The 25,437-nt window shown below is 32.0% G+C and overlaps 3 protein-coding genes and 1 long non-coding RNA gene across 4 annotated transcripts; 3 read left to right on the top strand and 1 right to left on the bottom strand.

The window, feature by feature from the left end:
- Nucleotides 1-5,047: 5,047 nt before the first annotated feature.
- On the top strand, nt 5,048-8,554 carry LOC106366987 (calcium permeable stress-gated cation channel 1). Its single transcript, XM_013806664.3, has 8 exons — nt 5,048-5,298; nt 5,452-5,793; nt 5,880-6,038; nt 6,129-6,264; nt 6,337-6,438; nt 6,519-6,638; nt 6,707-7,128; nt 7,205-8,554. The coding sequence occupies exons 2-8, from the start codon at nt 5,480-5,482 to the stop codon at nt 8,256-8,258; spliced, it is 2,307 nt and encodes a 768-aa protein (XP_013662118.2). The 5' UTR covers nt 5,048-5,298; nt 5,452-5,479; the 3' UTR covers nt 8,259-8,554.
- Nucleotides 8,555-12,093: 3,539 nt separating this feature from the next.
- Nucleotides 12,094-13,195, bottom strand: LOC125578268. The gene is made up of 3 exons (XR_007316361.1): nt 12,574-13,195; nt 12,290-12,372; nt 12,094-12,125 (listed from the first exon to the last, which is right to left on the bottom strand). It is a non-coding gene; the product is annotated as an uncharacterized LOC125578268 (long non-coding RNA).
- Nucleotides 13,196-15,151: 1,956 nt separating this feature from the next.
- On the top strand, nt 15,152-18,206 carry LOC106373131 (putative defensin-like protein 234). Its single transcript, XM_048740632.1, has 5 exons — nt 15,152-15,305; nt 15,438-15,533; nt 15,658-15,816; nt 15,913-16,956; nt 17,145-18,206. Exons 4-5 carry the CDS (start codon nt 16,890-16,892, stop codon nt 17,339-17,341), a joined length of 264 nt encoding a protein of 87 aa, XP_048596589.1. The 5' UTR covers nt 15,152-15,305; nt 15,438-15,533; nt 15,658-15,816; nt 15,913-16,889; the 3' UTR covers nt 17,342-18,206.
- A 1,129-nt stretch (nt 18,207-19,335) lies between these two features.
- Nucleotides 19,336-23,218, top strand: LOC106375976 (probable pectate lyase 16). The gene is made up of 4 exons (XM_013816008.3): nt 19,336-20,264; nt 20,365-20,468; nt 20,569-20,707; nt 22,370-23,218. Exons 1-4 carry the CDS (start codon nt 19,548-19,550, stop codon nt 22,589-22,591), a joined length of 1,182 nt encoding a protein of 393 aa, XP_013671462.1. The 5' UTR covers nt 19,336-19,547; the 3' UTR covers nt 22,592-23,218.
- The last annotated feature ends 2,219 nt before the right edge of the window (nt 23,219-25,437 follow it).

Here is a 25,437-nt window from a genome sequence, read left to right as displayed (position 1 = left end):
AAAGATAGGTTGGAAATGGTTATAACGAAAATGAATATTCCAAATCTCTAATGTCTCCAAATAAATTCTATACCTGGAATCACATTTTTATGTTTGTGTTTTACACAAAATAAAGCTACAACTCTTCTCTTTTACGCATAGAAAAAACCTCTTTTTTTTACAACAAAGTTGTAATTTTTGACATAAAGAAACAACTTAAAATCTCTAATGTATATGAAATCGTAAGGGAAGTGGAAACAAGTAATTTTATTTATTTATTTTCAGGCTTAACGGGATAACACTAAATGTAATTTTATTTTCTCATAAAAGAATTGAAAGAAACAAAAGTCACAGAACTCACAGGATATTCGTGATTTAGAACATGCCAAAGTTATTGTCGATGAAACGAAAATGAGATTGTAGAAATCAGTGGAAAAAAAATCAAAACAAAACAAATGGAATGAGCTTAAGACAGGTGTGCGGTTGAATCATGTTCTAATCCAAATTGATCCGTCCATCCGGATCAACTAAAATTAAAGAAAAACAAAACAAGTGTTATAAAAGTTAAAAACCTCAGACCGACTTATTGCTTCGAAGCGTATGAGAATTTATTAATCATGGTCCGTCAATCAAGCTAATTGGGAAGGGCCTTATTGGACTCCGGCCCAAACATTTATGGTTTGGTTACTATATATGTCCGGGAAATTTGAAGCGCCGCATAAAACTTTTGTTTTTTCAAATATTAATTTTTTTATTTGACTCGAGAATCAAGAATAAGTTCGATTACAAACACGATTTGCACAAAATAACCCAAGTAAAACAATTTTTTTCTTTTTTATAAAACAAGTAAAACAATTTCTAACTAGATGTTTTGCCCGCATAATCATTTTACAAATATATATTAGTTTATATTTTATTAATTCAAAAATCAGCACGATAATTTATTATTTATGTTATTATATATGACGTAAATTTAAATAAAATATATATGTTTATTATTGTGCTGAAATTTTAAAAGAAAACATTCACATATCAAAAATGTTTTAGTAAATATATTTATACAAATTTAGTTGATTAATATTTAATTATAAATTGTTTATTTGTTATTTTCTAACTTTTATAACTGAAAAAATAAATTTTAAGATAAAACACAATATATAAGAATTATCTTTTAAAAAAAATAATATTATTAATAAAAATATGTTCAGTAAAAATATATATTTTAAGATAACAACACAATGTAAAAATTATATTTTTGAAAAAAAAATATTATTAATAAAAATTTGTTTTTGATTATATAGTTAATTATAGATAAATTCATTAAGGATAGTATAGATATTAACCGTTCTAACTTTTAACGTGAAAGCTCGATTTCAAAATTTTACTTCGCAAATAATAGTATAGATTAGTTTCGTTCGGCTTAACGCTCTCTGTATGTTTTGCTAGCTCAAATTATAAATCCCTGGGAATTGAATAATGTTCTTAACCTTCAACCCGAATCACGAAAAATGTGAGATTCACCTCGTTGCTTTAGACGTCGAGACTTCCCACCGCATCTTCGGAGTAGCTAGTATCCAATGATCTCTTCGATATTTATTTGTAATCGAAACATCACTTAAGCGCCGATGAATTGAAGGATAAGGCCAAAAACACTAACTTAGAGAGAGTGTGCCTTGTAAAACCCAACTGCACAAACACCTCAAATCGTACTAAGAGACCGTAGAAACCTTTCGACAAGCACGAATGAACAAGAAAACGAGACAGAGTCAACCACAGCAACTCGAACCAGTTTAAGCTATGTGACCTGCAAAAAAAAAAGTAATAGCAGGGTGCACTACCATGAACAAATCAAAGAAAAGCCCATGGCATTGTGATTCGCATCCACACTGAAAAGTATCACCGAAGATCAAGAGAACCCCGCAGACAAACTCAAACCTCTCAAACCAACTTCTATTGTTTCTTCAAAATATGCGAAAATTTATATGACTTTCCCGTAATTTGTGAAGTCAGGATCAATATTTTAACAAATATTGAACATTGATTCTTATTAACGTATGTTTGGCTGTAAATTGTAATATTCGAATAGTTTGATATCACTTGCTATATATATTTTTCGAATCAGTCTTTTTAAATTTTCATCATATAGTGGGCTCCATAACCGAATCCAAAATATACATGAAAACGTATTATGGGGTCGTGGCCAGCCATGTACTCTTAGAAAATGAATTTGTAGCTATTTGATAGTCTAATTCCAACAAAAAGATTCAACTATTCAACAAATTGTATTTATCTAGTGGACTGCGAAAGAACATGTCACCTTGCATGATTTTCAGCATAAAGTTTTCACTTTAGGCCAAAATACTCATTTAAGTATGGTGTTTAAAGTTTTAGTAACCACTCACACGCTCCAAGCATGCCCTAATTATAACACATATGTGTGTCCCACGTAAAGCGCATGTCTTACCGAATCTCTGCCCTCTAGTCAGTCGCTTAATTACGCATGATTCCAATTTCCAAACACAAACATTTTCCGCCCGTTACAAAAGTCCTTGCTCAACTAACCGTTAGTCTTTTACAAAACTTTAAGCTACCACTCAATAAATGCTCTTTCTGAACAAAAATGCTCATTAAATAAAATATAAAAACATCAACGGTCGGAAATCGCCAAAACAATTGTTCACATACTAAAGAAAGGACTATTTAAACAATGAATAACATAAGTTAATAACACTTGTATCATTTAGAGGATCTCCAAAGGATACTCTATAACTTCAAATATGAAGTTTTTTGCTCTTCAAAAATGAACTTCAAAACTTCAAATTTGAAGTTTTGAAGAGTGAAACTCTATATTTGAAGTTTCACTACTCAAAACCTCAAATTTAAAGTTTCATAATTTTATTTGCATTTTGGTTCCTACAATCACACATTAGCTTTATGATTCATAAATACTTTTTTCGTTTATTGTTTTAATCCTTTAAAAATTATATCTCATAAATTTTTTAAATTTTGTTTACAAAGTTTAAGTTTTACACATAAAATTAAATAAAATTTTAAAACAAGATTAAAAATATTTTAAACTAGATTTAGACAACAATAATATACAAAAGAAACTTAACAAAAAAGATTTATAAAAATTACATAAAGACATAACTATTACACAAATTTAAATATTACAACAACACTAATAGTCAGATAAGTTTGATCCAAAACCTTCAAAATTTTCAAATATTGTTCAACTTTTTTTTTGTAACTGAAGATGGTTGTTGTTGTTGTTTTGACGTTTTTTCGTACAATTCTTTCTTGTTCATATCGAATATATTCACGAGTATTAATATCATCGAAATGAAATTAGTGTTTTAGCAATATTTTATGTTTTTTTTACTTTATTGTTCTAATCTAATGTATTTATAAGTATTAATATTACTTGATTTCAATAGCTTGTAATCTACAAAGTAAAAATAAGGAGAGCCATTTTTACTCCAAAATGCACTATTAGAAAATCATTTTATGGAATAATATAGTATTTTTTAAAAGTTTAATATTAATCAAGTTATTTTTATTAAAATTCTATATTAAATTTTATATTTTATTAATTAAATATTGTTTACATATGTGCTAGTTATTTATAATTTTTTTTATGAATTCAAATTTGGTATGGCAAATATAAGGACCATATTATAAAATACAAATAGTAATAAAGTTAAATTTGAAGTTTTGTTTTTTGAGAAAAACACATTTAAATTTCAAATATAGAATTTTAAAAATTTCAAAATAGAGTTTCTTTTTGGAGATGCACTTAGCGAACAAAATGTGTTTTTTTTTATCAACAATGTTCAAAGTGGATTATTTGCGAAAAAATGTTCTAAGTGGATTAAAATCACTATACAATGTGAAGTAGCTTTATTCACAGAGGAGGTGCAATGCGAGAACATAAATTATTCGAATTTTAATATTTTAGTTTCAAATTTTAATATCAGGTTTTGAAGCTTTAATTATAAGAAGTTCGTATTTTGGAGGAGAAAAGAGATAGTATCATGAAACCATATTTCAACAAGTTCTTTTGGATCATTTGGTATTTTTTAATAGAAATATTCTTCACCGGTTAACACATTTCAACTTGGTAATCTCGAAGAAAGGGTAACATAATAGAGGAGGAGGTCGGGATGAACGCCGGTTCATGGTGTTAATGAAACTCCTCTTTAATACCTCAAATTATGACTTGCCAAATCTACGCATCATGGTGTCTTAAGGGTCAAAATGGATAGCTTAGTTAGTGGCTTGAGTTGTTTCAAAAAAAAAAAAAAAAAAAAGTTAGTGGCTTGAGATGGAGTCTTAAGGGTCAAAATAGATGCTCAGTAGTTTGGAAGCCAAAGATGTTGTAAAATCCTATCGATTCTACATGCCGAAATGGAAAAGATTATTTACAAAAAAGAGAGCAAAATATCGATTGGAGAAATAGTAACTTTCAAAGGTAAATGGATGACATTATTCTACTTAAACATATTGTTTTATATGTAACGATCTACAATTAGCAGCCTGATCAAATAAACAATACAAATACACATGTTGTCGGTTGCGTCAAAGATCATCACACTTTGTTTAAGCAAAGCTAAAAAAAACAAAGGAAGATTCGGAAAACAACTTTAGAAATTGTTTAATCGACCGTCTCTTAATTTGTTTTTAGTTAATTAGGTGAAATGAACGTAGTAGCCTTTCACAATAATGAATAATCCAACGGCACTATAGAATTAAAAAAATATGAAAAATATTTTATAATTGATACTTTTGGTAAGCCAGTGAGCATCACGACAAAAACCCTGGCCGTCTTCTTCTTCTTCTTCCACGCGAGTGTAACCGATCTCTTTCATCTCTCACTCCCTTACTCTTACCCCTACGTAACTGCATTGTCTCGAAACAGTATTATACAAATATAATATACATTTCCTGAAAAAAAAAACAATTCTATAAATCTCCTCTATATACTTTTTTTCAGAGGGTTTGGTTTGTGTGTTTGTGTTTGTGTTTGCGTGTGAGTAAGTCACTGAAGAGAAGAGGGTAGAGAGAAAAAAAGAAAGTTCTTAGCTTTGGATGAAACACTGTCTTATTCCACTCCTCTTCTCTTGGGTTTCTCTCTCTTCTTCCTTCTTTCTTTTGTATTTACTCTATCTCTGGATCTCATTGCCTCTGTGGAGTAAACTTGAGGGATAACTAACAAAAAGCAAACCTTTTTTTGATTCGATTCCCTGAGCTGTTGTGCATTGTCCCTTTCAAAGGTTCTGTTGAAAAGATTCCAACTGTTTTTGGAACTTTGTTTCTGAGGTTTGCTCCCAAAGACTTGTCCTTTTCTGGGTTTATAATTAGCATTTCCCCTTAGATTCAGATCTAATGCATTCCAGTTTCTGAAGTCCCCCCAAGATTCAATCTTTTAACTTTGGCAATAACAAGTTTGCTGCTTCTTTGTATTGTTCACAGGTTGAGTCCTTAGGCAATACTATAATAAATGGCGACACTTTCGGATATTGGTGTATCAGCTGGGATAAACATCCTAAGTGCGTTCATTTTCTTCATAATCTTTGCGGTTCTGAGGCTCCAGCCCTTTAACGACAGAGTCTACTTCTCCAAATGGTACCTCAAGGGGCTGAGAAGCAGCCCTTCTCGCGGTGGCGCCTTTGTGCAGCGCTTTGTCAACCTTGACTTCAGGGCGTACTTGAAGTTCTTGAACTGGATGCCTGAGGCTCTCAAGATGCCTGAGCCTGAGTTGATTGATCACGCTGGTTTGGATTCTGTTGTGTATCTCAGGATTTACTGGCTCGGGTAAAGGGCTTGAACCTTTGTGGTTTTAGTACTTAAGTTTCTCCTCCTCTTCTTGAATCTGTTGTGTTGTTGATTTGTGTGTGTAGGCTTAAGATCTTTGTTCCAATAGCAGTGCTTGCGTGGGCGGTTCTTGTGCCGGTTAACTGGACTAACAACACGTTGGAGTTGGCTAGGCAGCTTAGGAATGTAACGTCTAGTGATATTGATAAACTGTCTGTTTCGAATATCCCAGAGTATTCAATGAGGTGGGTTCAGAACCTTTACCATCTGTTTAAAAATGTTTTAGTTTTGGGATACATTGTATTGACTTTTTGTTGTTGTTTTTTTTTTTCCAGGTTTTGGACACATATAGTGATGGCATATGCATTTACCATCTGGACTTGTTATGTGTTGATGAAAGAATATGAGACGATTGCTAACATGAGGCTTCAGTTTGTTGCATCTGAAGCTCGCCGACCTGACCAGTTCACTGTAAACACTCTTTTCTTTCCCCCCTTGGTTTAAACTTGAATCACTAAACTTGAATCTTGGGATTTATGATAGGTTCTTGTCAGAAATGTACCTCCGGATGCAGATGAGTCTGTTAGTGAACTTGTGGAGCATTTCTTTCTTGTCAATCACCCTGATCACTACCTGACTAATCAGGTAAATCTCTCAGAAGTTTGTAATTTGAATCTGTTAAGTACCTTCATGGGTTCTTACCTTTTGTGGAAAACAATATGTAGGTTGTATGCAATGCAAACAAGCTAGCAGATTTGGTGAAAAAGAAGAAAAAGATGCAGAACTGGCTTGACTATTACCAGCTCAAATACGCTAGAAACAACTCTCAGAGACTTATGGTGAAGGTACTTGAAATGAAAATCTCATTTTTAGTTTCTGATTCCTTTAAATCTGATCCTTTACATCAAACCAGCTTGGCTTCCTTGGGCTTTGGGGACAAAAAGTGGATGCAATCGAACACTACATAGCCGAAGTTGACAAAATATCAAAAGAGATAGCTAAAGAAAGAGAGGAAGTGGTGAAAGACCCCAAGTCCATCATGCCAGCATCTTTCGTCTCCTTCAAAACTCGTTGGGCTGCTGCTGTCTGCGCTCAGACCCAACAGACCAGAAACCCCACCCAATGGCTAACCGAATGGGCTCCAGAGCCTCGTGATGTCTACTGGCCCAACCTCGCTATCCCATACGTTTCTCTGACCGTTAGAAGACTGTTAATGCACGTTGCCTTCTTCTTCCTAACCTTCTTCTTCATCATCCCAATCGCCTTTGTTCAGTCTCTTGCTACCATCGAAGGGATTGTCAAAGCTGCACCGTTCTTGAAGGTTATTGTAGAAGAGTGAGTCTCTCTTCTTGACTTCATATGAACTGAAAACATTCCTCAACTGACTTTGCTTTTGATTCTTATTGTGCAGTAAGTTCATGAAGTCAGTGATACAAGGCTTTCTACCTGGTATAGCGCTGAAGCTCTTCCTCATCTTCCTCCCATCCATCCTCATGATCATGTCCAAGTTCGAAGGCTTCACATCTATCTCTTCCTTAGAGAGACGTTCGGCGTCTAGGTACTACATCTTCAACTTCGTCAACGTCTTTCTCGCCAGCGTCATCACCGGAGCTGCGTTTGAACAGCTCAGCGCTTTCCTCAACCAGTCCCCAAACCAAATCCCCAAAACCATCGGTGTGGCTATACCGATGAAGGCAACTTTCTTCATCACTTACATAATGGTTGACGGTTGGGCAGGTGTAGCTGGAGAGATCCTAATGCTGAAACCTCTGATCATGTTCCATCTCAAGAACACGTTCTTGGTCAAGACTGAGAAAGACAGAGAGGAGGCGATGGATCCAGGGAGCATTGGGTTTAACACTGGAGAGCCGAGGATACAGCTTTACTTCCTTCTTGGTCTTGTCTACGCTCCTGTGACGCCTATGCTTCTTCCTTTCATCCTGGTTTTCTTCGCTCTTGCTTACATTGTGTACCGTCATCAGATCATAAACGTGTACAATCAAGAATACGAGAGCGCTGCTGCGTTTTGGCCAGACGTTCATGGACGAGTCATAGCTGCGTTGATAATATCTCAGCTGCTTCTTATGGGTTTACTGGGAACGAAGCACGCTGCGTTAGCTGCACCGTTTCTCATCGCTTTGCCTGTGCTTACCATTGGGTTCAACCACTTCTGCAAAGGTCGTTACGAGCCGGCTTTCGTCAGGTACCCTTTGCAGGAAGCTAAGATGAAAGATACGTTGGAAAGCGCGAGAGAGCCGAATTTGAACCTTAGGGGCTACTTGCAGAGTGCTTACGTTCATCCAGTGTTTAGAGGCGATGAAGATGAGGATGACTATGATGATGATAAGCTCGGGAAGTTTGAGGAGGAAGGCATTATTGTTCCAACAAAACGTCAGTCGAGGAGGAATACTCCTGCTCATAGCAGGATCAGCGGAGAATCTCCACCCTTTAGTGGTAAAGTCTAGAGAAACATTTTTCAACAAGAGATGTTTTGACAAGTACATATACATATGGTACTTTTCTATATGTACATAAGACAAAAAGAGAACGGATACTAGCTCAATGATGTACTAAAATGGGGATTGGCCTAAGCTTTGGTTCAGAAAAGATTTGTGTTGTGGAGAGACGTCGAGTGTTTTTTTTATCAGTGGATTCCAAAGTTTCAAGGTTCTTGTTTATTACAACCTTATAATCTTTGTAGTCGTTAGACAACATACTTGTATTACCGTTAGATGAATGTATTTGGAAACAGTTACCATCATCATGTGTTCAATGCTCATGCAAAAGAGGAATTTTGATAGAAAGAGTTGTAATCCTCTTTTTTTTTATCAACAAAGAGTTGTAATCCAAAAGATGAATTCTCAAGTAATAATATAATAATAATATAAAAAGACTTTTGAACTCAAATATATCACATAAACTTCATAGTTTCCACATAGTGTGGGAAGATGAGAACAGTTGCACCTTCCTCAAACTCTTCAAAGCCCTCAATATTAACTCTAGTGAAAGTCTTGACCAAATTGTAGAAGTAAATGTAGTAAGGGTGTGATAGATCGTAAGGCGCAAACACAATTTCAGTTGTACCAGTCATTCCAGCTAAGTACATGAACCTGTCCTTGTCGTTGATGAAATTAGGTACTGGCCATTCATATTAGACCCAATTTTGTATTTGCTTGCTTACTTTATATGCAAGATCCTAAAGTGGGCTTTAGTAGACCCAGATGACAATGATCCTAAACGAGTGACAAAGATGACAAATGCATCCACCGTGGCATCATCATCCGGTCGCCGGATATCTTCAGCCGCCTCCGCCTCCCGTAGCTTGTGGAAAAAAAACATTTCGATTTGCACACAAGACAACAACTTCGTTGATTGATATCCAGACATATAGACTTACACTCGTTTAGAAAAATAAGTAAATTTCTGGTCAATGAATTGATCTTATATTCTGAGAAATTTATTTATCATTGTTTTTTTTTTACAAATCTTACATTAGTGGACAGAAATAATTTACAAAAAGGTTTTGATCCATAGACATGAACTCTTGAAGACGTTAGCGTATAAAATATTAATTGCTGGTTGAAACTAAAAACCTAAAAAAAACAATTTCATCTAAACTTTAGCTGCCAATTAATAACGATCTTTTGATGGATCTTCACTGTCTTGGAGCAATATTTTAACACTTTACAGTCTTTTGTAAAATGAAAGTTCGTATCAGATTCTTGACTCGGAGTTGGGGACGAAATTAAAGACTTCGTATCAGATTGATTATATGGTCCAGCCAAAAACCACGTGAATGTTGCCATCTCAAATGCATTTCTTTATACAAAATCATTTGTAAAAGAACCACGTTCATCGCACAAAACTAATTTTAACTCTCTTTTGTTTTTGCTCAAATTTAAACTATCTTATTATCTGGCTTTTAGCCTTTTGTATTTTATACCACACAATATATTTGCTATCTAGCTTTTAGACTTTTGTATTATTCGCCAACAACCATGTCGAGAATTATTACCCACGAATCCGCCAAAGTTTTATTCATTTTCTTGTGTGTTTAAATATCTTTATTTCCTTCGATTCATTTTGAAATAAGACTAAAAGACAAAACAATAAATAATTAGCAGTCCCGACTCTCCTTTTCATATAGAGACGACCGAACTTAATCATGAACTGCCACTAAATAAGAAAATATCATAAAACTGGGTGTTATTGGTTTATTGGTTTATGTATTTGAGTGGATTTGAAAATTCAAGTCTAATTCAGTGTTATTGCTTATATGATTTTAAAATCCATACACAAATCTAGTGTTATTAGTTATATCATTTTAAAATAGTGTGTTATTCAATGGCATACATTTCTTTAAAGATTTGATTTGGAATTAGATTTGAGTGGATTTATAAATGTTTTTAGGGCAAAAATACAAAGGAACAAATATTGACTTCAACCTTGTTATTTTTATTGGATTTGTAATACAGTTTTTTCAGTTTTTTCACGTTAAACAAATTTTCAAATATTAGTGCTGGTTTGATTTTCTACGATAAACACATATGTTTTCTACTTCCCAATATCTGAAATTATTTATTTGGTAAATATCTCATATCATGTTCATCATTACCTCTCTCTCTGGGTAACAAATAAATTTTCACCTATAGCCACCGGCGATATTTCAAAGTTTTGAGGTTTACTTGAATTAACCAGTTTTGGACCTTCCTAACTATTACCTTGCTACCTTCCCACACCAACCAATGAACAATTTCTCTAAACCCAGACATTTTCTCACATAAACTCGTAAAGTCAGTGTTTATGTCTAATTACAAATCCATTTGTTTGATTTATAAAAATTCACCTATTTTGATTTTGAAACTCTTACAAATTATTTTTAAATCCACTTGTTTGATTTAAAAATCATGGATTTATCAAAGATTCCTAAGATTTGTAAATCCATTAAAATATCAAAACCAATAACCCCCACTAAGGTATTCATAAATAAAAAGACTATATATGGAGTTGCATTAGAAGAGAAATATATATCAAGAAGAGCAAGATAGGAAGAGCATTTTTACCAAAAAAAAAAAGATAGGAAGAGCATTGACTCTCTCGTTCTCATATCCATGGACAAGACATCATCATTCTCTAGCCACGAAGGAAAGCCCATTCGATGCAAAGCAGCAATATGTAGAAAAGCAGGAGAAGCATTGGTGATCGAAGAGATCCACGTTTATCCACCTCAAGCTTACGAAGTTAGGATTAAGATCATATGCACAACTCTTTGTCACACCGATCTTGCTTTCTCGAAATATAACAGTGTAAGATATACATTTTTATTTAACCAAAACAAGAACGATATACTACTTTTTGCATGGGGATAGTCCATACATATAAATATATAATCTATCATCCTCACCAAATCTTTTGAATTTTCCAGGGACCAGTCGTAAGGTTTCCTAGAATTCTAGGACACGAAGCAGTCGGGTAAACCTTCTTTCTAAATTTCAAAAGGTATTGAACTTTTCTTTCAAGAATTTGCTTAAGTAATTACTTTTATTGTAATCCAGTGTGGTCGAGAGCATAGGTGAACATGTGGATGGATTCAAACAAGGCGACGTGGTATTGCCAGTATTTCACCCTCACTGTGAAGAATGTAGAGACTGCAAATCTTCAAAGGGCAACTGGTGCACAAGATTTGCCGAAGATATCGTGTCAGAACTTTTAGAAAATACACAACCCTTTACACTTCTTTTTCAAAAGACACAACCTTTCAACATAAGTGGACTCACAACTTTTAGAATTAATTGGAAAAGACACAACCTTCCAACATAGAACTTTTAGAAAAGACACAACCATTTACACTTCTTTTTCAAAAGACACAACCTTTCAACATAAGTGGACTCACAACCTTTAGAATTAATTGGGATTGCTATTATTAGTAGATAATAATTTATTATTAAATGATTAACTTTTGTTATTGTTTTCATCATGGATAAGATATAATACACTATATAGTTTTTAAACATGTAGTGATCAATGGAAATCAACATCTATATAATGGAAGAGGACGAATAAACTATTGCATTTGGAGTTAGTAATAAGGACAAATAAATAGTGCCAAAGTCAACGTGGTCAGAATAAGCCAAATGAAAATAATAAATAATATAAAATGGAAAGAAAATAATATTTATTTTTAATATATCACAATTTTTTTTGAAAAAAGGGAAATATAACACAACTTTAAAAAAAATATATAACACAGCTTTACCTAACGCGAATTTATCAGGATTGATATCAATACCGATGATTTGTGCTGCCCCCCGCAGCCTGGCTCCTTCTCCAACCTTATACCATATCATTAATCTTTGATATAGCAAATGAATTATTAATGTGTATCAAATTAACAAGAGAGGGGGGAGGGGGGTGGGGAATTATAAACAAATTGTGAAAGTAATATAGTTTTCTTTATAGAGGAAAAAGTTTTATATTAATAAAAGAAAAGGGATACCGCTAGTCCAACAGCACCAAGGCCAAAAACTGCAACGGTGGAGCCTTCTTCAATGTCAGCCGTTTTCCAAGCTGCTCCAATTCCTGACCCATGTATATAACGTGACAAATCATCAGTGATTAGCCCCATCTTTTCAAGTTATTGTATCTATCTAACTTCCTAAAAACAACCACAACACCCCTGCTGGTTTCTATTTCTATCTACGTTTTCACCAGTAATATTTGGAATATAGATCTCTACTACGAACACTAAGACAACAAATATTGAAGAAGAAAATATGGAACCTGTGGAGACACCGCAGCTGAGCAAAACCGCTCTATCAACGGGAATTCAGGAGAGATTTTAACGAGATGAGCGATATCAACGACGGTATATTCAGAAAAACTTGAGACAAAGAAAAAATGGTGAATATCTTCTCCCATGGAGTCCTTGAACCTCGAAGCCATTCCGTATCGTCGCGTGTTGGAAGGTTGTGTCTTTTCCAATTAATTTTTAAGGTTGTGAATCCACTTATGTTGAAAGGTTGTGTCTTTTGAAAAAGTAGTGTAAAGGGTTGTGTCTTTTCTAAAAGTTCTATGTTGTAAGGTTGTGTCTTTTCTAATTAATTTCTAAGGTTGTGAATTTCAATTATGTTGAAAGGTTGTGTCTTTTGAAAAATATGTGTAGAGGGTTGTGTCTTTTCTAAAAGTTATATGTTGTAAGGTTGTGTCCTTCTAAAAATAGTCTAAAAGTTGTGACTATTCACTAGTATCTTTTAAAAAGTGAGAAGTTGTGAGTATTAGAAGAATGTGACTACTCATATTGAAGGGTTGTGACTATTCAAATAAGCTTTAAAAAATCTATAAATAGTCTCTCCCATGCATTTTTCAAATCAAATTTTCACTAATCTACTAATAATAAAATGGTGAAAAAAATAGTGTCAAAGTTGCAACATTTCATCTAAACAAGGTGTCTTTTCATCTCAAAGTGGGATTACTTTAAAAAATATTGGTTTTATTTATGTAATGTGTTAGTTTATATAATAAGTATTGGTATTTTATAATAACTCTCCCAAAAATTAAAAAAAAATATTATAAATGACACGGATCATATTAACGTAAATCAACATATATTTATTACAATATTAAATTTTCTGAATATTCATTTTCAATAAATAAAGCAGGTAGATAAATATACAAAATAACAATTACCAACATATAAATTATAATTGTTTAAAATTATAAACTAATAATTTTAATATTATGTTTTAAATAGGAAAAAAAATTATATATCATGCAAAAAAAAATTGAATTTTGTTCAAAAAGTGGTTGAAGATAACTATCATGTGAAAAAAATGTATGAAAAAACTTAAAAAGGATGAAGACACAATTGTATACAATATGTGTTTTGATAAAAAATTAAAGGGAACATAAAGGTTTATAAAATATATATATACTAGTGTTATTTCCCGTACTACGTACGGGCACTAATATGTAAAAAATATTTTTAGATATAATATGGAGAGTTTACAGGTAAACTAAATGTTATTTTTGAATATAAACCTAAGAAATTTTGTTTTTGAGGTTTATCAGTGATAAACTTAAAACAAAATAAAAACTTTGGTTTATATTTACCATTTTTCAATATAGACGCAAGATAATTGTATCGAGTCAAAAAAAAAAGACGCTAGATAATTGTAAAATATTGAATTTTTTTTTTAAAAACCAGCAAATAAATTATTAGATATAAGAATTCAGAGAAAACATATATCTTGGAAAAACAGTAAAAATATTAACCTTATTTTCTAAATAATTGTGTCAGTATCACTTGTTATCTTTTATTTCTTCTCCATGTATATAAGAAAAGATAAGGAACAATATATAAGAAAAATAAAAATAGAATGTGTAGGTTATTTCTTAAGCAAACAAAAATAATATTCTATAAAATTGTAAAAGCATCTATAAACTAAGGATAATCATCCTGAGATTAGATATGAGAGTCTTTCTTTCTTGTCTTTCTTAAACCCCGATTTTTTGTCTTTCTAATAGCAAAACAAAAGAAGAAAAGTTATAAATAGGTTGGAAGAGAGCTCAGTTCATGAAAAAAAAATTGAGCATGGAGATTATAGACATTTTTAGTTTCACTAACCCGGACTATAACCTTCGTTTTTCCAACTTTGCATGGTAAGCCTATCAATCCACAACATGTTTATATTCCCTTTTTTTTTCTCTTTTCATTGAAAAAAATATCTTTGGAAGACTATTAATTCTTGTGCTACTGTTTGGCCAGAACTGTTTCGGTATGGATTTAGTAAGAATTGTAAATTTGGCAAGAAGAAATGAATTTAGATTTAGGACATCGTGAGTTAATTTTATCCAGTGAAAAATGCACAGTTTCAAAAATAGTGGGATCATGGGTGTAGTGGGAGAAATATTAGCATTTTTATTTTACATAGAAAAAAATCAGTTACTATACAAAACTGTTTTTTTGTCACGAAATACAAAACTGTTTTTCTTTTTAAGCATTTACAGTTTTTCTTTTTTTTTGGCATTTTTCTATATTTATATTAATATTTTCCACATGTCAAAAATTTATTTGTTGAGTGACTTGTGCTTTAGTATATAAGGGATATATATATACATATATATATATATATATATATATATATATATATATATATTTGAATACTTTGTAAATCATATTTTAATCATCAAAATTAAATTTAATTATTTATATGATTTAATTTTTTTATCAGGCATATAAAATTATAAATTATAGATTATAATATATTCTTTATAAAATGAGTTCCCGTGCGATATCGTACGGGCTCTTTGCCTAGTTTGAAACAATGAAACACCATTTAAAATAGAACAAAAGATTTCATATTAAACGTTATTTACTTTTGTGCCAAAAAAAAGCGTTATTTACTTAATTATATAGGTCAGAAAATAATTATTAACCTTGCATAATAGGTAAAGAATTTGGCTTCACGGATTTCGTCAATCCTACCTTGTGTGGAGATAAAAAGATTAGCGAGGTATGTTAGTAAACAGACCATTTCTATAGATTTGACATCATAGTTAAATAAAGCTGATCAGTATCGTATCTGAATTAATTTATTCAAGAAAAAATAGAAATAACTTATTGTCTTTGGGATAATCATGAAAAGGTGATTAAAAAAATAGCTGGCGGAGGAGTTGACTACAGTTTTGAATGTGTTGGTATAACTTCTGTATTGAGCGAGGCTTTCATTAGCACCCGCACGGTATGTGTATATCGGATCATGCATTTTCTTATCCAGTTCAAATCAATATCATTCCAGTGGTTAAAAACAACATTGATTTATTATGTATTTAACTATTATAAATACAATAAATTAAATGAAACAGGGTACAGGAAAAACGGTAGCGTTGGGGATAAATCCTGCAGCTCCGACAGAATTGCATAGTTTTGATCTTTTCAGAGGAAAACATGTTTGTGGAAGTTTGTTTGGTGGTCTAAAACCCAAGCTAGATATTCCCGTTCTCGTGGATCGATACTTAAAGAAGGTGTATTATTTATTTGCTTACAGTTTCGTTAATGCATACAAGTTGTACTTTATTTCCAACTTACATGTTATGATTTCATGGGATTAACACTTGCAGGAGCTTAATCTGGATAGTTTTATTACACATGAACTGAAATTTGAAGACATCAACAAGGCTTTCGACTTATTAGAGAAAGGAAAGTCTCTCCGGTGCATTCTGTGGATGGATAAGAAATAAATATCTTATGTTAGAAGACGAAAAAAAATATTTTATGTAAAAAGGTTATGGACTAAGTCTTCTCTGTTTTTTTTTGTTTTTCTTTTCTCATTTTAATAAATTATTACAAATATCCTTCTGTTTAATATTAAGGTGAATGATGAAAATTATGAACTATGTGATTGATTGGAAGGAAAACAATGGACATCTATTTTTGTGTGCAGCTTTATTCTAGCTTTATTCTGAACTAATCATGTTTGAGCTTTAAAAATAAATCAACATCTAAAACATTATAAGAGGAAATAAGTTGGCTTTCAAATTTTTTTTTTTTAAAAATAGATTTATTTGGTAATTTGAATGTCTTTAAAATAACTCTATAGCAAAATAAAAATCAAAGTCATAGCCAAAAAACCTATAACTCCAATTGTAAAGCAAAGGAAAACTAAACTACTGCTTCAACAAATCAAACTCTAATATCTATTCAAGATTTTAAAATCATCAAGTCTCTAGATGTAGGTCTCTATATATTCAAGTTTGAATCATATTAATTGATTTATTTTGACCAAAATACCTTTTCCAACAATAAATATGCTAATCAAAACACGATTCGGAAACCACTACAATTACATTTACGGAAAAATAAATTAAAGATTACCTTCCAGAACTAGCTAAGATATACCCATTAATTGGTTTTAGATTTGGTATTTGAATACATACGTTCAAATCAGGTTCATAAGACATTAATGGTCACAAAAGCATTTGTTGAATGTATAAATACATACCCAACACATCAAAGTCAATAGTACGATATAGAGAAAATTAGCATTTTTTACTTGCACAAAAGAGGCAAAATATAAAATTAACACATTGAAAGAATCATGAGATCTGCTACTGTTTTTATGGTTTCTTGTATTCTCATGTTTTTTGTTCTGATCCATGTCAAAGGTAACACATATACTTTCTCTTTGTTTTTATTAGTTTTACGTAAAAGTAAACAACTCTAACTTTGCGAAGTACGCTGTTTCCCTGGAAAAAGTGGTAGACCATGTTCTAATTTCAAGTTTGTTGAGTTATCACTAACTATAATCTTTTGTTATAAATTTATCTATTTTGTGGTTTATATGAACTAATAGATGTAGAAGCTGGACTGACTCCAATGGGTAGCCTATGCGGCCAGAAGGATATATTTATCGGGAAATGCGGCCGTGATGGAAGCGAAACGTGCATAAACGACTTTGTTAAGAAAGGAGGTGATGGCAATAGGCCATATAGTTGCAAGTGTGATAACTTTGGCAAAAAACGTATATGCAGATGTAAAGTTCCTTGTTAGCGTTCGTTACAACAATAAATAGAAGAAACTAGTTTTATTGTGGTGTGCATCTTAAATCGCTTTGGACGTTAGAGGAAACGCAAAGAAGAAAAGAGTCACAAAAACTAATAGACCTTTTAAACCCTGGTTTTGTTCAGATTCTGAAAATTTTGTACAGAACTGAATTTTGGGAAAAAAATGAATGAAAATAAGTAACTACAATACCAAGTAATTTTGTTTTAGAAAACTGAATTTTGGGAAAAATTGAATGAAAATAAGTAATTACAATACCACGTAATTTTGTGGTTTCTAAGAAGAAACAAGATTCAACGATTGAATCATGATCAGGTGTGCGAGGCTGTTCATGATCCGAGGCTCCAAAACGATAATTTGCGACTTTGCGTGTGTTGACCTAGATTTGAGCTTCAACCATAGGCATGGATCACACGAGAGGCTTCTGTCTACGGTCATTGATGGACTCTTACGAGTTTTTGAACGGATACAAGTTTAGTATTGGATTGCACTATGTGAGTTTTGGCGATCCTCATCCCATCTTTCAAAATTTTATGCCCATTGCATTTCTTAATTGGGAAAAACTGACTCTCCTGGCTCCGGATACATCAAGCAACTGCAGAACAATTCTGATAATGTTGCATTTGTATATTCTGATGAATTCATTCTGTTTATAATAACTGTAGGATTTATAAAAGGGTGTCACAGTAAATTTATTGGGTTAATACCATCTACCTATATTATTAAAACTGAAGTATATTTTAGAACTGTTTGAAAACATAGACAACAGTATCAATAAAAATTGTTTGAAAACATAAATAGCATTATAAAAAAGAAGTATACTGTGTTTACCAAAAAAAAAGTATAATGTCATTTTATTAATTTCATTAATATTATTACATTAATTGTCTTTCTATATTTTACTAAATTTAACAATTTTATTAATTATATTACCTTAACAATACATCACATAATCAATTATATTATCTTAATAATAATAGTGGAGATTTTATTAATTATATTGTCTTATCAACATTAACTTTGTGCCAATTATATAATCAAAAATGTAAAATAACTAAGTTTTGCATATGTTTAAACGTTTGGTTTAATTTGTTTTACCAATTTTTTTATTTATTTTAGTTTCAATCGGTGGAAAATTACGTAGCCAAAAACATAATTCAAACAATGTTTTTGTGAATAAAATAATAACTTAAATCAAAATAATAAAAATGTATTACATTTATTGTCATTTAATTTTTACTCCGTATAATTATTTTACTAAATAAAAAATCTTTCTATTTCATTTTATTTAGCCAAACACATAGAAAGAGTCTTTTTTATTAGTTTATAAATCAGTTAGGCATGAACATTGACTATCCAGTTAGATACGTGTTGTTCTTTTCGGATATCGTTTTTTTTGTTTTAAAATTAGGCATCGCTTGAATATTTTAAATTTATGTGTGAATTTTGAATTGAGTCCGTTTGGATTTGGATGAGTTTGGTTCTAATATATAGAAACCTAAAAAATATCTAAATAACAAATATATCTCAAACGAGTTCGGATATTTGTACTAAAAATAATCATATTATCCGATTTGGTTCAACTTTTTTGAATACAATTAGTTATATTATGATCCATCTAAAATATATAACACTACTTACGAAAAAAATAAATATTAATGTATAAAAATATAAAAACCAATATCCGCTATCTCTAATTATCATTAAAGTTCAAAAAAAAGACCATTATCATTACATTTATATTTTTGATGAATCTGGTTCGGTTATGAAAGTTGTACCGAATGAAATCTTCTAGCGAAAAACACCCTCCTATATCATCATGAAACAAGTATGAGTAGTCGATTGGTACAGGTACATATAAAAAGCCGACCAAATAAACATTACACTAATCACCTAGTAATATAATAATTATCAAACAAATATAACTATTCGAAACTGGATTTTCCATCCAAGCAAATTGGTTAGAGAAATGTTCGTGGGGAAGCACGTAGGTGTGATCTTGACATCTTGTACAACAACACCAAAGTCTCACCAATACAACTTTTATCTTTAGGCCAAAATTAGACAAGATCGTGTTTACCACACTGTCTGATCTTTCCGACATAATCCCTCATCTAACACTCCCCTTAAGTACTTGTCCATCTTTTCTCTTTTCTTAATCTCCCTTCTCAAACCCTAAACCCCGTACCGGACCATGACGCCTTTCTTCATTTTGTGTCTCTCCGTGATACTATTCTTATGTCAGTCCTTGGTTGGAGCCGTTAACAAAGGCTATTACGGGTATAACTCGGTGGCCAGCTACCTACCCGAGAAACCTCAGAACATCATGAATCCGGTGGACTCGTGTTGGCGGCTCAAGTCTGACTGGACGGCCAACCGCAAAGATTTAGCCGATTGTGCGGTTGGGTTTGGTTCATCTGCCTTGGGCGGCAAGAAAGGCAGTATATATGTTGTCACCAACCCTAATGATAATGCAGCGAACCCTCAACCCGGTTCTCTGCGATACGGTGTGATCCAAGACAAGCCGCTGTGGATCACTTTCGCTAAGGATATGGTCTTAACCTTAGAGAATGAGCTCATGGTCAATAGCTACAAGACCATCGATGGGAGAGGGGCAAAAGTGGAAATTGCGTACGGACCTTGCATTACGATACAAGAAGTGACGAACGTAATTGTGCACGGGATCAGTATCCACCACTGCAAACCGGGTAAGTACGGAATGGTGAGGAGTAGCACAACGCACGTAGGTCATCGAAAGGGATCGGACGGTGATGCTATCGCGATTTCCGGTTCGTCTAATATTTGGATCGACCATTGTTACCTAGCGAGTTGTACGGACGGTCTTATCGATGTGATTCATGCTTCCACGGGAATAACTATTTCCAACAACTATTTTACTCAGCATGATAAAGTCAGTTCATTTCAATTTTATATTCATTTTGAAATCATTAGTATAGAGCTCGAGCAACTAATATCACATTTTGATGATTTTGGCTGGTATTTGTTTATAGGTGATGTTGCTTGGACACAACGATGATTTCGTGCAAGATGTGAAAATGAAAGTGACCGTTGCATTCAATCATTTTGGACCAGGACTTGTGGAGAGAATGCCAAGGTAATTAGTCTTTTTGTTTGCTAAATCACTAATTACTACATAGATGTAAATTTAATGCAGAGTTAGAGATATAATAATCTATAAAATGTGGTGGCTGCAGGGTACGACGAGGGTACGCTCATGTGGCAAACAATAGATACGATAAATGGATAATGTATGCAATTGGTGGTAGCGCCGATCCAACCATTTTCAGTGAAGGCAACTATTTCATTGCTTCTGATAATTCTAACAGCAAAGAGGTATTTTTTACTGTGTCCTCCTAGTGATATACTTATACCATACCCGTATAAATCAGGAACCAAATCTGACACTAAATGCTATTTTTAGAATGACCGGAAGTTTTTTTGTGGAAATTTCTTTTCAATACTTTTTCGGTCCGCTCGACCTAAGATCATCTTTAGGTGGTTCAAAAAGAATATTTAAGCTATTACCGGTACGTTTAAGATTTTTTTTGTAGTTGGGGACTAGCATCAATGTATCATCATTGTGTTAGTATTTCCATGTTTGTTCTCTTATAGGGCACTATTGAAAAAGTACAATAAACACAACACAAGTAAGATTACTCTAATTAATCTGAATTAGGCTGAGTTGGACCGATTGAATTTATGTACTTCATATACTAGACATTAGTTGAACGTTTGGAACACTTATTAGTAACGAGTAAAAACTCTATAAATTAATATTCGATAAATTAATAAATATTAAAAATTAATAATTTTTTTTGGTTCTGAGTTGAACCAATTCAAAATATGACATAAATCAATAAGATAATAAAATATTATCTTTTCAAAGAATTCTATGTAAATTTGTAGTCTCATTAAAATCATAAATTAATAATATATATACATTTTATAGAAGTACAACTAAAACATTGTATTGTTTGTTTTATATTGATAATAAAGTTATCTCTATTTTCTTAAGTCTTCGATATATTTTGATAATATTTAATAAAATTATATCTAAAACCACATTTAAACTTTAAAGCACACTTCATATACACCAGATAATTTAATAAAACAATATTAAAGTCAAATTTATAAAATCTGGATTCCTTTTTTTATCAAAGCCTCTGCTTTCTAAATTTTTTAATTAGTGTGTATATGGAAAATCAACTATTTTCTTATTTTATAAAAAATATTTAAAAATTCAAAAAAACTTTTTATAAATTAACAACTCTATAAATTAATAAAGACTATGTTATTAATTTATATATATATATATATATTACTGTATATATAAACTTTTGTTAGTATTACTCCATCGGTTCACGAAAATATCATTTTGACAATTTTCGCATAAATTTTAAAAGTTTTTGAAAAGTTTGTCTCCATCATCAATATATTTAAAAAGCTTTCCAACTAATATATTAGGATAATAAGTTAAAACTGAAATATTATTTATAAATTTGCATTAAAAATGTAAAATAACATTTTTGTAAAACAAACTAAAATTTTAAAATGGCATTTTATAAAAAGAAAAAACAATAATTAGTTGACCACGATTATTGGACCACCCAAAATTTTCCGCTGGTTTTTAAGTGACGGCAAATTACCATTGGACGTTTACACGGCTGACTAATATCTAGACGTCCTGTTTGAGTTAAGTATAATGATCATCAAGATAAACACATACTCCATATGGATACAAATGTTTGATGTTTTGACTATAATAAATAAACTATTTTGTCTATCACTTTTTGGATTTACCAAAGTTTCACAACTAATATTTTTACATTTTATTTAATGTTTTAGTTTTAAAGACAAGCACATTACCTATATTCTAAAACATCAATCTTTCTAAAACATCGTATCATTCGTATACGAACGGATGAGTATTATAAACTATACCTATGGTAAATGCATGGAAATAGAATGCTAAGCCTAAATTAATTTAATAAACAGGTGACAAAGAGAGAAGTGAAAGGAGGGTGGAACAATTGGAGATGGAGAACTTCAAAAGACGTTTTCAAGAACGGCGCTTACTTCGTTCCTTCTGGTTACGGCAGCGTTGCGCTTCCATATAGTTCTGCTCAGCGATTTCCAGTCGCTCCAGGGAACTTGGTTCCTTCTCTAACCGTAGGCGCTGGCCCTCTTAACTGCTATCCCAACCGCCCATGTTATTAGTATTGAAGAGCTAAGCGTAAATGCAATGGAAAATGTCACATGTGTGTGTATACATACTCTTTTCGATGTATCTTATTTTTGGTATATCCCATTATTTTCTTAGTTTATACTTTATACCGTTTAATATGTTTCGGTCTGCTGCGCGCTTTTACTACATCATATGTGGTTATGAACGATGAGATACATTAAGAGTTTGTTGCACCAAATGCATATATTGATTGATTATTTATGTGTATACATTTATAATTGGAAAGTTTTTCTTATAGCCAAGATTACATTTTTTTCTTAGCAAAGAAAAGAAAGATACACATATCAAATTAGTTTAGTAACGTTATTTAGTTTTTCTTATTATATTCGAGTCTTGTTAGTTTGGTAACGTTATTTAGTTTTGAAACAACCAACATTAGTATTAATTGGTCAGCCTGGTTTATATCATCATTTCTCTTTTTCTTTATACTAAAAAATTGTAATATTATAAGATTCGGCAGCAGATCCAAGAAAAAGAAGCAAAACAAGGATCGGCGGATCAAATAAAATAAACCAAGAAAACAGATTTTATAACCAAATTTTGTCAGATGAGCAGAAAGCCATGGGACCGGTCCGCGAAATTCCATAAATCGGAGACCTATGGAATTTATGAAGAATCGGATCAAATGAAAATCCAGACGAATCCTATTTCATTGCGAAGAATCGGATCTTAATTACTTTGAATGTCAGGAAATAAATTCACTAGAATGTGTTAGAAAAGCTTGTTAGGTTGTATATGGGGTGTTACTTTTGCTTGTCATTATAGTCCCTTATATATATAGTTCTGATATTGATAGGCGGACTTTTGTGATGATCCATTAGGTATTGACTATTGACTTCACAAACAAAAACTGAAGACTTTTAAAAATCGTTAACTTTATCTAAACGCAAGCTCATTCCAACCGCCTTTTATGTTTCCATCTAATTTTCCACGTGTTTGTACAACCAGATAATTTCTTACATATATTAGCATTGAGTGAATGGATTGTTTTTGATCAATATAAACTCAAAATTAACATCAAAAGAAATTGGTACGACATTATTGTAAGATAGCTATACATACAATGATGCAATTAACTACAAAAACTCGTGACATTGTATAGCAGCAAAAGAAGACTTGGAACATCGGATGTCGGCGAGATATGCTAGAGGTCGTATGAACATATTTTTTTAAAGTCAGTGTTAGTAATTAACTTTGTAATTATTCATTTGACTATAAAAAGCTGTACACATTGAAACTATTTGAAAGATGAAAACTAAGAACTAAGCTACACGCACATTGATTGAAACAATTGCTTAAGTTGCTTAGTGTTTGATTGTTTACTTTATTTATCTTCTTTATTTCTTGCGGTTTGCATGCATGTTTTCTTGCTCGATTTTATTTGTCTGACTTTTCCTTTGTTTACGCTTAATTCTAGAACTTATTTTAATGATAAATCATAATCTATGTTCGATTAATAATGCCTCATGGCTCATGTGAGTCACTAGATCTAGTTATTAACCACGAGCTCGATAGGTAGATAGTCTGAAGATCAAAGAGATGAGAGAAGAATACACTGTATCTGTCTTAAATGTACGTTATCTTTTTTTAAAGTAGTCATTAGTCTATGTATATGTAGTATATGTATATATGTTTACTCGTATGTTTAGACCAAAAAAAATGTTTACAGTTATGTTCTTTCTGTTAAACAAAATTCCAAAGAGTTGAAATGGAGAGAACTCGATACAAACAAAACAAAAAGTCAAAGGAAGTGAGCGGGTCCCACGGTAATATTTGTCAACACATGAACCGGCAACAACGTAAGTTAACTCTCGGACTACTACATGGGACCCATTCGGAAAGCCGGTCGAGCCGACCCAATCCCGTCAAACTTTTTTTTTGGGGTTAATTTGACCATATTTTAGTATTTATTACAAAAAAATGCGTGTTAAAGACTTATGGCAAAAAGTCCTTTAAAATGTTCATTTTCTGGCCGGAAAGATATATGAAAGGATGAATTCTATTTCTAAACTCCACATAAACCTACTTTTAGATTCGACCCAACTTGCATTTGGACCTATATCACAAGTTCGATTTAGGTCTAATGCTAAAATTTACTAATTACAAATCCGACAAATTCTAAAATACGCAGGAAAAAGTGTACTGTGCGAATCATTCGAATCGCAACAAAATTAAACTACAAACTGTATCTAACAATTTGCCGGAGAATAAAATGTTTGCAAGAATATTAGTCTGCCAAAAAAAATCCAATCACGTGAAAAATGCCGATTTATTTGCTAGCGGTGTTTTTTTTTTCTTCTTCTTCTATCATTTGCTCTAATATTTTGATTATCTGAAATAGTCAAAAAGATTTCTGAAATGAGGAAAGAATAAACAAACATTTAAATCAAAACTGATTTTTAATTTGACGAAAATAGCTGTTCATACAAATCACCTGCTTTTCGCCGCATTCAATATCTTTGGGTGATTTAAAAAAAAAATCATATTGAAATTCTGAAAATCTAAAATAGATCATTTTTAAAACAGACAAGTTTGACATTATCGAGATATCTTAAAATAGTAGATTTGATTCATCTAAACCACGGATCGAACACGTCTGAGAGTACCGTACTAATATAGCCAAAACTAGTGTATAATTTCAAACAAACAGCATGGTGTTGAAATATACAGAATGGAGCCAAGCTTCTGTGCAGCTAGTAATCATAATTGAAACAACACGTAGTCCACACCATTTCCCAGATCAGAAAAAAATGACAAAAGAATAAGTAAACGTGTTAAGTGTGAGGTCTATTAGTTGGACATTTCTTGTCTGGTTGAA

This window comes from Brassica napus, chromosome A1, assembly GCF_020379485.1.
Source record: "Brassica napus cultivar Da-Ae chromosome A1, Da-Ae, whole genome shotgun sequence".
Taxonomy (NCBI): Eukaryota; Viridiplantae; Streptophyta; class Magnoliopsida; order Brassicales; family Brassicaceae; genus Brassica; species Brassica napus.
This window is presented reverse-complemented; position numbering and strand designations above follow the sequence as displayed.

What these genes read in the sequence shown, in the direction of transcription:
- LOC106366987 (XM_013806664.3), top strand. Translation starts at nt 5,480, where the DNA reads ATGGCGACACTTTCGGATATTGGTGTATCAGCTGGGATAAACATCCTA. An exon ending in CTCAGGATTTACTGGCTCGG is followed by an intron (nt 5,794 to 5,879) that starts GTAAAGGGCTTG and finishes TTGTGTGTGTAG; the next exon opens with GCTTAAGATCTTTGTTCCAA. An exon ending in ATCCCAGAGTATTCAATGAG is followed by an intron (nt 6,039 to 6,128) that starts GTGGGTTCAGAA and finishes TTTTTTTTCCAG; the next exon opens with GTTTTGGACACATATAGTGA.
- LOC106373131 (XM_048740632.1), top strand. Translation starts at nt 16,890, where the DNA reads ATGAGATCTGCTACTGTTTTTATGGTTTCTTGTATTCTCATGTTTTTT. An exon ending in TGTTCTGATCCATGTCAAAG is followed by an intron (nt 16,957 to 17,144) that starts GTAACACATATA and finishes ATGAACTAATAG; the next exon opens with ATGTAGAAGCTGGACTGACT.
- LOC106375976 (XM_013816008.3), top strand. Translation starts at nt 19,548, where the DNA reads ATGACGCCTTTCTTCATTTTGTGTCTCTCCGTGATACTATTCTTATGT. An exon ending in CTTGTGGAGAGAATGCCAAG is followed by an intron (nt 20,469 to 20,568) that starts GTAATTAGTCTT and finishes TGGTGGCTGCAG; the next exon opens with GGTACGACGAGGGTACGCTC. An exon ending in ATAATTCTAACAGCAAAGAG is followed by an intron (nt 20,708 to 22,369) that starts GTATTTTTTACT and finishes TTTAATAAACAG; the next exon opens with GTGACAAAGAGAGAAGTGAA.